The sequence below is a fragment of the Medicago sativa genome, chromosome 5, assembly GCF_051527215.1.
Source record: "Medicago sativa cultivar Bolivia chromosome 5, Bolivia_mono, whole genome shotgun sequence".
NCBI classification, from domain to species: Eukaryota; Viridiplantae; Streptophyta; class Magnoliopsida; order Fabales; family Fabaceae; genus Medicago; species Medicago sativa.
Genome location: NC_140753.1, coordinates 13,003,385 through 13,016,398, shown reverse-complemented (window position 1 = coordinate 13,016,398; position 13,014 = coordinate 13,003,385). Strand labels below are relative to the sequence as shown.

At 31.4% G+C, this 13,014-nt stretch overlaps 3 protein-coding genes and 1 non-coding gene across 4 annotated transcripts; 2 read left to right on the top strand and 2 right to left on the bottom strand.

The window, feature by feature from the left end:
• Positions 1-2,769: 2,769 nt before the first annotated feature.
• TRNAE-UUC (transfer RNA glutamic acid (anticodon UUC)) lies at positions 2,770-2,841 on the top strand. The gene has a single exon. It is a non-coding gene; the product is annotated as a tRNA-Glu (tRNA).
• A 471-nt stretch (positions 2,842-3,312) lies between these two features.
• Positions 3,313-3,958, bottom strand: LOC146920192 (uncharacterized). Its single transcript, XM_085713619.1, has one exon. The coding sequence runs from the start codon at positions 3,839-3,841 to the stop codon at positions 3,449-3,451; it is 393 nt and encodes a 130-aa protein (XP_085569745.1). The 5' UTR covers positions 3,842-3,958; the 3' UTR covers positions 3,313-3,448.
• A 1,984-nt stretch (positions 3,959-5,942) lies between these two features.
• Positions 5,943-7,202, bottom strand: LOC146920191 (Trm112p-like protein). Its single transcript, XM_085713620.1, has 3 exons — positions 6,930-7,202; positions 6,790-6,844; positions 5,943-6,256 (listed from the first exon to the last, which is right to left on the bottom strand). The coding sequence occupies exons 1-3, from the start codon at positions 7,016-7,018 to the stop codon at positions 6,164-6,166; spliced, it is 237 nt and encodes a 78-aa protein (XP_085569746.1). The 5' UTR covers positions 7,019-7,202; the 3' UTR covers positions 5,943-6,163.
• Positions 7,203-9,408: 2,206 nt separating this feature from the next.
• On the top strand, positions 9,409-12,058 carry LOC146920190 (F-box protein At5g10340-like). Its single transcript, XM_085713618.1, has 3 exons — positions 9,409-10,821; positions 11,508-11,628; positions 11,729-12,058. The coding sequence occupies exons 1-2, from the start codon at positions 9,620-9,622 to the stop codon at positions 11,617-11,619; spliced, it is 1,314 nt and encodes a 437-aa protein (XP_085569744.1). The 5' UTR covers positions 9,409-9,619; the 3' UTR covers positions 11,620-11,628; positions 11,729-12,058.
• Positions 12,059-13,014: the final 956 nt, after the last annotated feature.

Below are 13,014 nucleotides of genomic sequence, written 5' to 3'. Positions count from 1 at the left end.
TAGTCCAAACAAGAAGGTGTTCAATGCTAAAACACACCTTCATCAAAATTGGTGGGTGTGTTGTAGCATTACCCATATATATATATATGGGGTTTGCTAGAACACACCCACTAGTTTTTATGTGGGAGTGTTTTAGCAAAGCTACACCTTAGGGTGTAATTAACCACTTTTTAGTTATTTACTTGCTAAAACACTCCCACATAAAAACTAGTGGGTGTGTTCTAGCAAATGCCTATAAGATTTGCTAGAACACACCCACTTGTTATTGTTAGAAGGTGTGTTATAGCAACATACACCTTAGGGTGTATTTAACCACTTTTTAGTTATTTACTTGCTAAAACACTCCCACATAAAAACTAGTGGGTGTGTTCTAGCAAACCCCTATATATATATATATATATATATATATATATATATATATATATATCGCCATTAAAAAAAGGGCAGTGTTAACTTGTGCCCTTAGGGCATATGTTAAGAAACCTAAAAGAAGAAACTTTCTCTAAAATTTTGTGCATTTAAATGATTAAAAAGTTAAATATTAAATGCAATGCACACATTCCAATAAGTTTTTTTTCTATATTTGAATCATTAACTTGTGCCTTGAGGGCACAAATTAACATTTCCCTTAAAAAAATATGCAGCAACTTTTATCTTGAACGAGAGCTAGACTTCAGAATTCAACATTTATATAGTTGTATTTAGTGTGCTTTGTGTTTTGTCTTTTAAAAAAAAACTGAGCTAAGCTCACGAGGATATCTAGCTTTATTATAAATTGTAGGGTAAATTGTTAAAATTAAGCTTGTAATGTACGCGAAGTCTAAAAAATAACCATGTAAAATAAAAAACACATATTCTAACCTTGTAAGTTGAGATTCTTATTATTTACGACCCTCTAATATATATTAAGTCTAAAAAAGTGACATGAGGTTTAATTTTTTCTAGGCATTTTTAGGATATTAAAATATAAGTTTTGCATAAAAAAATATTTTTTTTTGGACTAGAGACAAATTAATTATGAATTTTTCAAGCGCCAAAAACTCAAAAATAAAACAACGAAAATCTCTGACATAGAAATCGAATTTTGATCTGATTGTTTGCAGAGACATCAATAAAAATACATAAAAAAAATATCTGCAAAGTTTTGTTTTTTTGAAGAAAAAATATCTGCAAAGTTAAATAGTATTTTGAAAACGTTTTGACTTATTTTTATTTTTCAACCAAAGCGCGTAAAATTGCAATTTTGTTCCGAGTAAGCGTATACTTACGCGTCAAATGTGGTTTCCTAATTTTGTAGGCATTGTTAAAACATTATAAGAACTTTCACTTTGAAATTTTGGAGTTTTTAAACGAGGGACGGATTAATTATGAATTGTTTAAAAAATTCATAATTATGGGAAATTAAAATTTATAACTAATTCGTCCCAAGTCGAAAAAATATAAATTTTTTTGTGTGTAAAACCGAATTTTAACGTCCTGAACATGTCTGGAATAACTCATAAAAAAATTCAACATCTAGATCACATTTTTAGAATACTTGTATATTATAGGGTAAAAAAAAAAACTCAAATTACCGGGTTATTTTTCAAACATGGTGCCCATTACAGGATCAATTTGAACAATTAACCCTAAATTTTATTATATTTGTAAAATAAACTTGTTCACATGAATTTTTCAAAAACCATTTTTCTATCTTTCACTTTGAATCTTCAACTCTCTTGCATATGTTTGTTAAAGATGACCAAGTTTATTGAAAAGTTAAAGATTGAAGGGTGTAACTAAAAAGTCAAAGTTATTCACTTAATCACTTTCATTTGATTTAATTAATACTCCCTCCGTTCCTTTTTAAGTGTCTTTCTAGGGTGAATTTTTCGTTCCTATTTAACTGTCTTTTTGTTATTTTAAGGGTACGATTTGTCAATTATACCCTTTGTCAATTACTCTTATCTTTTTCAATAAAACTAATTAATGCTATCTACTTGGAAAACTAAAGTTTGTTTTTTTTTAAACAAAGTTTATTTGTTTTTCTTCAAATAAAGTTTGTTTCTTGTTATCTTCAAATTTAAACAAAATTTTGTTACAAACAATGGTTTCAAGAAGAGTTAAAATTCTATAAATAAGATTAGTAACAATTGTTAACAATTTCAAGTGCAAAGTAAAAGAACAATGGTTTCAAGAAGAGTTAAAATTCTATAAATAAGATTAGTAACAATTGTTAACAATTTCAAGTGCAAAGTAAAAGAACAAATTTGAGAGAAGAGAAATAAAAGACTCCATGAATGTTCAAAAGGAAGAAAATTGACAATTGTTTGCTATGAGAGAGTGAGAGCACAAAAAAATATGAATTTGTTGGTGAAAAAGATAATGCAAAAAAATAGGAACTTATTGGTGGATTAAACAAGGGTACAATAGAAAGAATGTGCAAAAATACACATCGCTATTTTGATGTTAATTTTCTAAAAAGACAATTAAAAAGGAACGGAGGGAGTATAGCCATCTTCTTTCAAAAAAAAAATTAATATAGCCATCTGACAAATATACATGTCTCACCATCGTGTTTGTAGTGTTTACAAGCTCAATTTCATTCACTAAATATTTTTAGAAGTTTTTCCTCTCTATATTTTCCTCTATTTCCTCCTTATACTTTGCAAATCCCTCGTTGTCTTTGTTCAATGAGAACCCATCTTTAAACGGTTGTATGTTCATTTCCTTGAATGGCAAAATAGACATCAATTATTAGTTTGTAAAACTGGCAATACTTAACAGAATTCCATTGTCGTCCAGCGGTTAGGATATCTGGCTTTCACCCAGGAGACCCGGGTTCGATTCCCGGCAATGGAAATTTTTTTAATCATTATTACATCAATTATCACATCGTATTTGGTCCTGTTTTTTCATCACATCATATTTGGTCCTGTTTTTTCTTAACTTTCCAAAAACTGATGTCAAGAACATTTGTTTGTTTATTCCCGGCAATGGAAATTTTTTTAATCATTATCACATCAATTATCACATCGTATTTGGTCCTGTTTTTTCATCACATCATATTTGGTCCTGTTTTTTCTTAACTTTCCAAAAACTGATGTCAAGAACATTTGTTTGTTTATTCATAAATTAATTTATGGAATTAAAAAAAAATTCGCATTTCAAAAACAACATTTTGAAACAGAAAATTGAGAGTTTTTGGTATAAAAATGAAGAGTTCTATTTAAAATTTCTTTAAAAGAAGAAGTTTTTTTAATAATATGATACTTAAGATCATACAAATAGAATATGCAAAGCCTTGTGTTCACCATAAAGAGGATATACACATTGACATTAGCACTTCTTGCTTAGAATCATCATCATTATTCACATGCCTTGCAGCAACAAAATTACAAAAGAAACACAAAGTCTCTGCTTGTAGTAAAAGATGAAAAATTCACTGGTGAATCTTAGATCATTACATTTACATACCAGCTATATGAAAAGAAGAAAACCATATTAGCATCTCTTCACTGAACATTTCAGCACGATGATGAGACTTTTCTTCAACTCCCATTGAAAAACGGCACAATGGACATGTTTTATGATGACCCTTTAGCCAACTATCTACACAAACCTTGTGAAATTCGTGTGAACAAGGAAGCACACGAATTTCATCTTTGTTGTTTAACATTGACAAGCATACACAACACAAACCAACATCATTTGTTGTTGAAGATTCTGATGATTGTTGATTGGTCTTCTTTGGGACAATTGAGGTGGCAACAATGTAAGGTAAAATTGCATCATTGTTTGTTTGGGTCTCTGCCAGGCCAATTAAATTGAAGATAAGTGATACAAAGCCTTGGAGTGTCATCTTAATTTTTGAAGGGTAAGCATCTCTATTAGATCCTTATTAAGAAATTGAGTGTTAACTAATGGGTCTCATTGTCACAATTATAGGTAGTGTTTAATCATATAGCTTGGTTTGAAAGGGTGGTTAGATGTAAGGTTTCTGCGACAGTTTCTAGGGTCCAAACATGATGTTGTTACACCAACACAAGAGTGTTACTCTTGACCTATATATATAAACTACTGGATGCCTAACTTGTCTATAGTATGTACTCGTGCTAGATTATACTTTTTAATATTTTTCATCTTTTTTTCTTTTTTACTTTCCTAATTATGTTAATATATTCTTGTCATTATCTTGTCATCTTCATACGAGACATAAAAATATGTTGATACATATGGGACACTCATTCAAATTTTCAATTATCAACGTAACATAAATGATATATGTTTTGGTATTTGAACTATGTAGTTGGAGATTTAATCTCTAGCCCACTTGTTTGAAAAAAACATATAGGATTAATATCTGAAGATGTACAAGAATAACTTCTTTTATCAAATTTGTTCATGAGTTAAGTCTTAGTTAATGACTATTTGCAAAGAAGATACAAAACTGAATGCAAATGTGTTGGATTCTATTCTACTATGATGCCTTAAACATTGTTTCAACGTAATTGTGATTTGAATCGTTGGGTAAATCACAAGCAAACTCTTTATTTGACAATGACTGACTTTCTTAAAGGCTTTAAGCTTTGGATCTATAGGAATTTAGTTTGCCAGGACAAAACTGTTTAACACCGACATCGAATCAAAATCCATTGTTTTGACATATCACCCCACTCTTGAAAGAATGGTTAGAAATTAATAGTGTAACATGGACACGTGAGAATCTCTGATTAGATGCTAATGTAAAAATATTTTATACTGGCAGTGCATCCATTAAACTCTTAAGTTTTTATCTTTAAGAAATGAAATAAATGATATATTTTTTATCATGCAGACAAAATTTCTTTATAATTTGCAGTATGGACAATGCTCTCAATCTCATCTTTATAGTATACAGATACAGATACAGATATTTTATTTGTATTTAAAGAATGAAGACCAAATAAAAAATTAAAATTCTTTAAAAGTTGGTGCTACAGCTGCTCCATTTTTACGCAACAAGGCAAAGGTGATATATGCCAATTCGTGATTCAACAGAAAACTTGATTGCTCTGGAAATGTGCAGAGCATCATAAGATCATGGTATAATGAATTTAAATAGTACACTACACGCAAAATAAATTTGTAGATAGATTTCAATTGACAACCATGTGAATCTAAAGACATGTGAAATATGTGAATAATTTTCCTCTAGCACACTTAAGCTGATTTCAAACTAAGTAATTTGGTAGGTCGTTTGAGTAAAACGTAAAAAGGGAATGAAGATGTTAAGTAACGAGTCAAGTTGTCAATATCAGATTATTGGTCAAATTACTTTACATAATGTTTTCTTTTGCCATACAAACAAGAAATATGTCACAATTATGCACGCTTTAATTACCAGCTTGGACAAAACAGAGATCTTGCCTTTGTGGTTTGTAAATGCATAGCAACTTAAAAATCATTCAACCTCAATACCAAGTAAAACTTTCAGAAATTGCGGAAACGTTAGAATAAATAGTTTATCTGAGGCTTTATAATAAAACTAGCTCAAATTGGAAAATCTTAAAAATATGATGGAATTTGATGTTATAAAGAAAAAACAGAAAACAAATAGAAAGGTAAGGTAAGCAGGAAAAGACAAGTCAAGCCACCAGACCTCACTGAGGCAGACCATTGCTTTCAACTTCAAGTGCAAAGAAAGCTACCTTGTATGCATTAATCATCTATCATTTTTCTTTTCTTTATTATACCATGACATGTATTATCTCGGTTAAATAAGAACCCGAATCCTCTTCCACGGTGTAGCAAAAAATATTCATGTAAAAAAAGTGTTACAGCATGTGGTTGTATGCTGCCTTAGTTTTAAAAGAAATGATGCACTGCTGCACTGTGGGAGAGGATCAAGTTCATTAGATGTCAAAGATACAATTTGACATCATTCATGCCTCAGAAATCACAATGTATCACCTTTAGCTTGATTCTCAGCAGTAACAAAGTTTGATTTGCAGAGCTATTGATATTACATACCAAATCCCTGGTATGCAAAGAATCTTACCTTCTATAAAAGTATTATGTTTTTTATGACAATATAGAAGTAATATGTAATATGTATCACCACCAAATATTAAAAATGTATAACGTATAAACTTTGAATTATCTATCAAAGTTCATCATCTTAGGAACTTCTTCCTAGATTCTCTTATAAATTGGTACCATTATCTGGTTTCGATGCACCTTCTTCGTCAAGTATCTTCCCGTCTCTTGGAACCAAGCATGGTATCCCATTCTTTATCTAGCAGGTAAAATGAAAACACATGTTATATAAGTCAACACTAATACTACATGCACAATTTGTTTACCTATAATTATCAATTACGCCGTAGTGCCCGAGTATATGTTTAGAAGAGAGTTTATCTAAACTAATTTTTTTGACAAAAGTACTTGTATAAGTGTTTGGAGGAACCTATCAAAACAGTACACGGGTTGTTTAAGTTTATCTCATAAATTCCACAAAACGATCTGATGGAGTCATGGTCATGGAGGAAACAAAAGATGAGAGGGAGACGAACCGAACCAATGTAGAGAAATTGTAGAGTTGTTGTATCAATCTATTCTCCTACACTAGCAATATATCAAAACGATTCCTCAAAATTTAATAAGTTAATCAAGTTTAACACTAAGTTGATAGTAGTAGTTTAGAGACTAATGACATAAATTGTAGTAAACCATCCACCCCTGAGGTCTTTAACTAAGAATTGCAGCAATTTGATATGTACGAAGCTAGAAAGTAAAGAAGAAGAAGAAAGAGGGCAATTGAGAACTAACGGGAAATGAAACGGCAATAGCATCACTGATTAGGGAATTTGATTGCTCGCAATACCTGTAATGTAATGTAAAACAAAAGATGATTAATGATTAGGGTTTGTATTTTGCAGCTACCTACCTACCTAAATTGAAAAGAATACCTGAGGGGTTGTTTGGAAAGAGGGCAAACGAGGAAATCGGAGACTAGTGTCGCTGCTTTTTGCATTAACTCTTTGCTTACTCTAACCATTTCCAACTTTCAGATTTCTCTTCGATTTTCACTTCTTCTGCTTATTCATTCAAGATCTATCATCCATTTCTATTGAAAACGGCTACTTACACCCCTCATCATCCTACTTACACCCGCTCCACTATTTATTTAATTAAACAAATTGGGTAGGTAGTGTTTGATTTGTAAAAATAAGGAACGTGATAACTTCTGTTGTATTATGTTTAATTATTAATTCTCTCAAAGACGGGATAAATTCGAAGACAAATGACAAAACAAAATCCTAAATTCTTGTCCTTTATTAAACTACAACATGGCTTTTTGTCGTATGTATAAGTTGAGACAAAAGTTATATACATAGATAGATGTGCAATACTCATTTGACAATTTTAGGCAAATTAATAAAAATGTAAGATGAAGTCCAAATACATCATAGAGTTGTTTAATATTTATACTGAATTCATCTTTTTAGTTTTTTGGTTTCAAATTGATCTTATGTTGATAAAAGTTTGCACTTAGTTTCAAATTAAGAAAATGTATATAACTAATCATATAGAAGTCATAAACATCTTTTTACACCTTTCACATCAACGTTAAATATTAATGTAGGCATTTTTTTAAACAAAGTTTGATGGAAAAAGTGTTCAATTTGTTAAAAACAAATAAATTAAAGGATTAGCTTGTTCGCTTGGATAAATTTAAACTAAAAGAATTAAAAGGACAAATCCGATACAAATGTTAAACTTAAAGGATCCCAAAATGTATTTAGTCATATATGAAAGAAAAAACCTCTTAAAAAGAAAGATTATTTTTACCAAAGTACACTTATTACATATTGGTTTAATCGCTATTACAATAAATAAAAAGTGGAAGATATTGAGTTGATAATGAATTAAATATCAGACTAGATATCATATGCGTCATTTAAGTTAGATGATTATAGCAAGGCAGTCTTTTATGGTTTTTTGTTACAAATTGGTTATTTAATCATAAAATATCTGCATCATTATCCTATTTTCGTCAAACTAAGTTAAAAAGTGTTTACGTGAACGTTTAATGTTAAGTTGGTATGTCCAGATTCACCGCTCTCAAAACATCAATTAGTTGATTATTAATATTGTTAATGAAATATTTATCCATAAAATTATGCTTAAAATAAAAAACAAGAAGAAAATGTGCGCAAGTAATCACGTTTAATTTTTTGAGCACTTTTTAACCTACCACCTCAATCTTAAATCGTCCATGTACACTTTTTAATGAAGTTGACTGAAAAATAGGTGACATTGTAAATATTCTACGACTTAAATGACTAACTTGTAACGGAAAAAACTTAAAGATTGGTAAAAAAAATCTAAGGTGTGTTTGATCTCTTAAAAAAATAAAGGACATGACATGACAATTTTGGTTGTACATTGTTTGATTTGTAAAACTGTTTATGGACATGACAAATTGAAGACAAGGGATATAACAAAAACTGAAATATTTGTCCTTCACTAAACCACATCACAACTTTGGAGGCAAAGGACAAGACAAAATCATAACTTTTTATCTCACAAGCAAGTTGTTTAAAATATCAAAATAGTCTTTTGTCGATAAAAAGCGTGTTATTAAAAAACTTACAATACCTTGACAAAAAAAAAAAACTTACAATATTATTATCCTAAAGAAAAATTACATTTAAGTGAAATATATATGAATGGTTGTGTATTTCTATATTTCCCCTCCCTTTCAATTGCTTTCTACCTAACATCGCTCTCCGCCTTCGCTGAGAAGCTATTACAGACAGTACGGAACTTCTCCAAGGTACTTTCTTCACTGTTCATTGTTTATGAATAATCAACATTTCTATATTGTAATGTTTTTTCGTAACCCATTTATCTTATTAGCTAATCACACTCTAAGCTAAGATTGTACTAGTTTTTAATATAAAATTCATACCATCACATTTTAAACTTTTTTCCTTCTTGCTTCTTAGGCTCTGTTTGGTAAAAAAAAAAACAACAGATAACTGATAAGCTAGTTTACAACAGATAAACTTATAATAGATGGCTTACAAGCTAAGCTTGAACTTATAATGTTTGTTAAAATAGGCTGTTGAAGTAACTTCAAAATACAAAATGACATAAAAAAACACGCTCTTAATTAATATCTATTTTTCAATATAAGATTGATTAGCTATAAGCTACTTGAATTAGCTTATCAAAAGCTGCTATAAACTCGTGTAAAAATGTCAGTTACCAAATATGTTTTTTTTAATCATATGAGCTTATAAGCTATAGGCCATAAGCTCAAATTTATGTCTTACCAAATAGACCCTTAGTTTCTCTTTGTGCCTCTATGATATCTATCAAATATGATTTTCTTTAGGGTTTAATTTGCTTATTTTGTTTCCTTTCCCTTTTGCAATTCAGTGTTGCCATGAAAAGAAAAAAGGGTTCAGTTTCCCCTGCAAGGACTAGCCAAAGGTGCAATAAAGCAAAAAGGAAAGTTGATGAGGCAGAAAGTCATGAACTTTGCCCTTACTTTGATGATCTTCCATCTCACCTCACTGCCCACATTTTGCTTCAGCTCCCCATTAAATATCTTCTCATTTGTTAATGTGTGTGCAAGATTTGGAAAACAATGATATCAGAGCCACATTTTACTAAATTGCAATTTGAGCGAGCACCAATTAGTCTCATGATTCGGACGGATGACTATAGACCGGAGGCAAGAATGTTGTACCTTCTCGAGTGCGAGCTTAAGAATTTTGAACTTGCTAGCAACAATCATGTAAAGCTGGAGCCGATATTCAAGCTTCCGCTTAAGGATGCGAAACTGTTGATGGAGAAAAGAGATGCAAAATTAGATTTGGCAAAAAACGACAAGAACAATAATAGGGGCAGGCAGAATCTTATTGTTTCTAACATAGACCATACCAAATTTAAAGTTGTGAATTCTTGCAATGGTTTGCTTTGTTTATTTGACCCATCTAACAAAAACCCTTTAGTGGTTTGCAACCCAGTCACTGGGGAATTCATAAGACTTCCTGAAGCTACTAAGAATCTTGTCGGGTTACACACAAAACGGGCACTAATCCAACAACATGTTGGTTTTGGTTATCAACCTAAAACTAATAATTATAAGGTGATAAAAATGTCGACGAGACGTGTTAGAGGTGCCAATGACTGGGTGTTTGGGCGTACGATTATTGAGATACACACGCTTGGAACACCATCATGGAAAAATGTTGAAGTGGATCCTCATATGTCTATTTGGAATCTTTATTATCCGACTTGTGTGAATGGCGCACTTCATTGGATCAGATTTGATTTTCTGCAAATGTCAATATTGTGTTTCAATTTGGAAAATGAGAGGTTCCAATCTTTCCCTTCTCCTCCACAAGTTTTTCGGAATGATAGAATCATAGACAAATTTGCAAACATGAGGATCAACATGGGAGAATTAAGGGGATTTCTTTACATTTGTGACTCGTCCTCTTTCTTTGATGTTACAACTTGGGTTATGAAGAAGTATGGTCTTGGAGAATCATGGACCAAGGTTTACAGCATTGATACTTCAGCCAGTCCTTTGGGCATACCTGCATATCTGTGCAGTGGTTTTTGTTGGCCTGTGAAACAATTTGACGAGAGTGCTTGCATATTGTTTTATGATTCGTGCAATTGTTTAATCTACTATGAACCTGAGAAACATGGATTCAAAGTTTTCCGAATTCATTGGGCTCAATCAAAATTAGTTGAAATAATTCGATATATTCCGAGTCTCATCTCATTGAAGGATGCCATAAAAGGAGACAATGTTGAGGTGTTGAATATCCACTCAAGGTAAGGATGTAGCTTCTAATATTTGATTTTCATTAGGTAATTGAATTTGATGCTCCCGTAAAAATCATAATTAATTTTAATCATAAGGCAAGTATTCAAAGGACATGTATGAGTTTCCTATGTTACCTATTTTAACTTCCTTTTTTGCCATTCTATTTGGAGGCAGGAAGGCTTGTTGTTACTTATAGATCTCATCACCTAAGGTTGTGATGTTTGATCAATCATAATTATTTTATTTATTTTGAAATGACAATTTTTAGTAATTAGTTGTTAGATTAATTTTTCTCATTCGCTCTGGTTTGAGCCGGTACTTCCAACTCTTCAACCCTTAGCTCTAACCAGTTGAGCTACCCAACTAATCCTATTTATGGTGTTCTTTATATTTGATATAATTTTAGTTGCTTTGTCATCTACCACCTTTAATTATATATTGGCTCTCACGGTTAAAACGAAAAACTCAGGTGGACACAATCTTTCATCACTAATTTCATCGTATAAATTTCCTTTATACCTTTTGTGTTGACGGAGGAGGATAAAATGGATAGTTTCTGTAATGTCAGCTTTTGGATCTTCTTTAGTTGCTAAGCAGTAAATATTTTCTCGAGACTATTTAATTCCCAAAAAAATTGCAGTTTTAGCTAATATTACTTAACCATTGTTCCTTAATACTGTTGTGATTTATATAGGTGTGCAAATTTTAAATTGGGGGAAGAAAGTGAAGTGTTTTCCTTGGTTCAAGTGATTGTTTGTGACTTGACAACTGATGGTGCAGAATTCGGTGAAGAGCATGCCTCTTAAGAAGAATATGTAAGTTTTTGCTTTGATCGGTATTCAGACCTCCTGCTTAATTTATTTTGAGCCACGGTACATAGGCTTTGTCATGTAATATTGATATTGTTTTGTATAGGTGTGCAAAGTTTAAATTGCGTGAAGAAAATGAAGATCTTGAATGATGACTTGACTAGTACCGTCCTACTCATGTGGTGAAGCTTTTTGTGAAGAACACAGCTGCTAAGAAGTTGTTTACATACAACTGGCACGGTCATGCTAAATCACAATTATGGTTTTTTGGAAAAATACAAGATGTCTTTTTTGTGAACTTTAAACTAGATGTTTTTAACCATTAGGTTTTATAAGACTGGTATGTTATCTTGTTGTCTTTTTTATTATGTTTCCTAATCTCGTACTTGTGCTCTTCTTCATTTATCCCATCTGCCTAGATTCTTTTAGTCTTTAACGCTAGTTGGAAAGTGTTTTTGAATCCCTAAGGGTGAAATACTGTGAACGATCTATTTGAGGAGCATCATTTGCTTTGGTTAGATTAAAACTTTTTAACGATTGAGTTTTTTTTCTTCTTTTCTTTTCTTTTGGCTTGATATTGAACCCTTTACCAAGTGGTAAATCAAAATGCCTCTAACAAGTGACAACATTGGTAATATCGCGACCAAGTAAATAAATAACTCGGGTTATAATTTCTCATTGTCCTAAACCCATCTTTAGTTTTATGGTTTGAAACTATTCAGTTTAGTCCTATCAAGTGGGAGTTATGAAAAATGAAAAAGTAAAAACTGCTGATGTATGTTAGAACTTAGAACAAATAGGGGCATCAATTATCATCCATTTGAGTAGGATTTGGGTAGAGTCCGGGTTCTCTGGATTAACCTGAGCAGATATTCTACTGTTGTAATGTAATGCATTGCCGTAGTTATTTATGATATCTTTACAAGTAATAGAACAAGTTAATTTGAGCCATCTTTCTACTCGCTGGATCAATCTCATTTTGACGTTTTTCTGAAAATACTTTTCCTGTTTGTTTGCTGTGAAACTTAAACAAGAGAGGCTAAGTTGTGCAGCTTCAGCTTGTTTAAGCTTTGGTTGTAGAGTCCTGTCAAAATTTTCAATAGATGATCAGTGATGCTTACAATATGTCAGTTATAATTCTCGTTTTTTTATCTTGTAGAATCTGGTAGAGTTTTGAACTGGTTTGGTGTTATGATGACTCTGTCCATCCATCTATATTTTCAGTTCTGGTCCTTAGTTCATGGGATCCATGATGAAAAAGTGTGGCAATTGATTTGGAATATGCTCTTATTTGTTCTATTTGAGATCTTCAAAATCAGATAATTTTTCTAATAGTTCCTTTGGTTTGACTCTGGAGTAAGGTTGTGTGTGTGTGTGTGTCTATTAGAAGTA

Bases quoted from the DNA above. Each gene is read 5' to 3' on its own strand.
- LOC146920192 (XM_085713619.1), bottom strand. From the start codon at position 3,841: ATGACACTCCAAGGCTTTGTATCACTTATCTTCAATTTAATTGGCCTG.
- LOC146920191 (XM_085713620.1), bottom strand. From the start codon at position 7,018: ATGGTTAGAGTAAGCAAAGAGTTAATGCAAAAAGCAGCGACACTAGTC. The intron at 6,845-6,929 runs GTATTCTTTTCA...ATTACATTACAG, and splicing joins CTTTCCAAACAACCCCTCAG to GTATTGCGAGCAATCAAATT. The intron at 6,257-6,789 runs GTTAGTTCTCAA...TTTACCTGCTAG, and splicing joins CTATTGCCGTTTCATTTCCC to ATAAAGAATGGGATACCATG.
- LOC146920190 (XM_085713618.1), top strand. From the start codon at position 9,620: ATGATATCAGAGCCACATTTTACTAAATTGCAATTTGAGCGAGCACCA. The intron at 10,822-11,507 runs GTAAGGATGTAG...TGATTTATATAG, and splicing joins GTGTTGAATATCCACTCAAG to GTGTGCAAATTTTAAATTGG.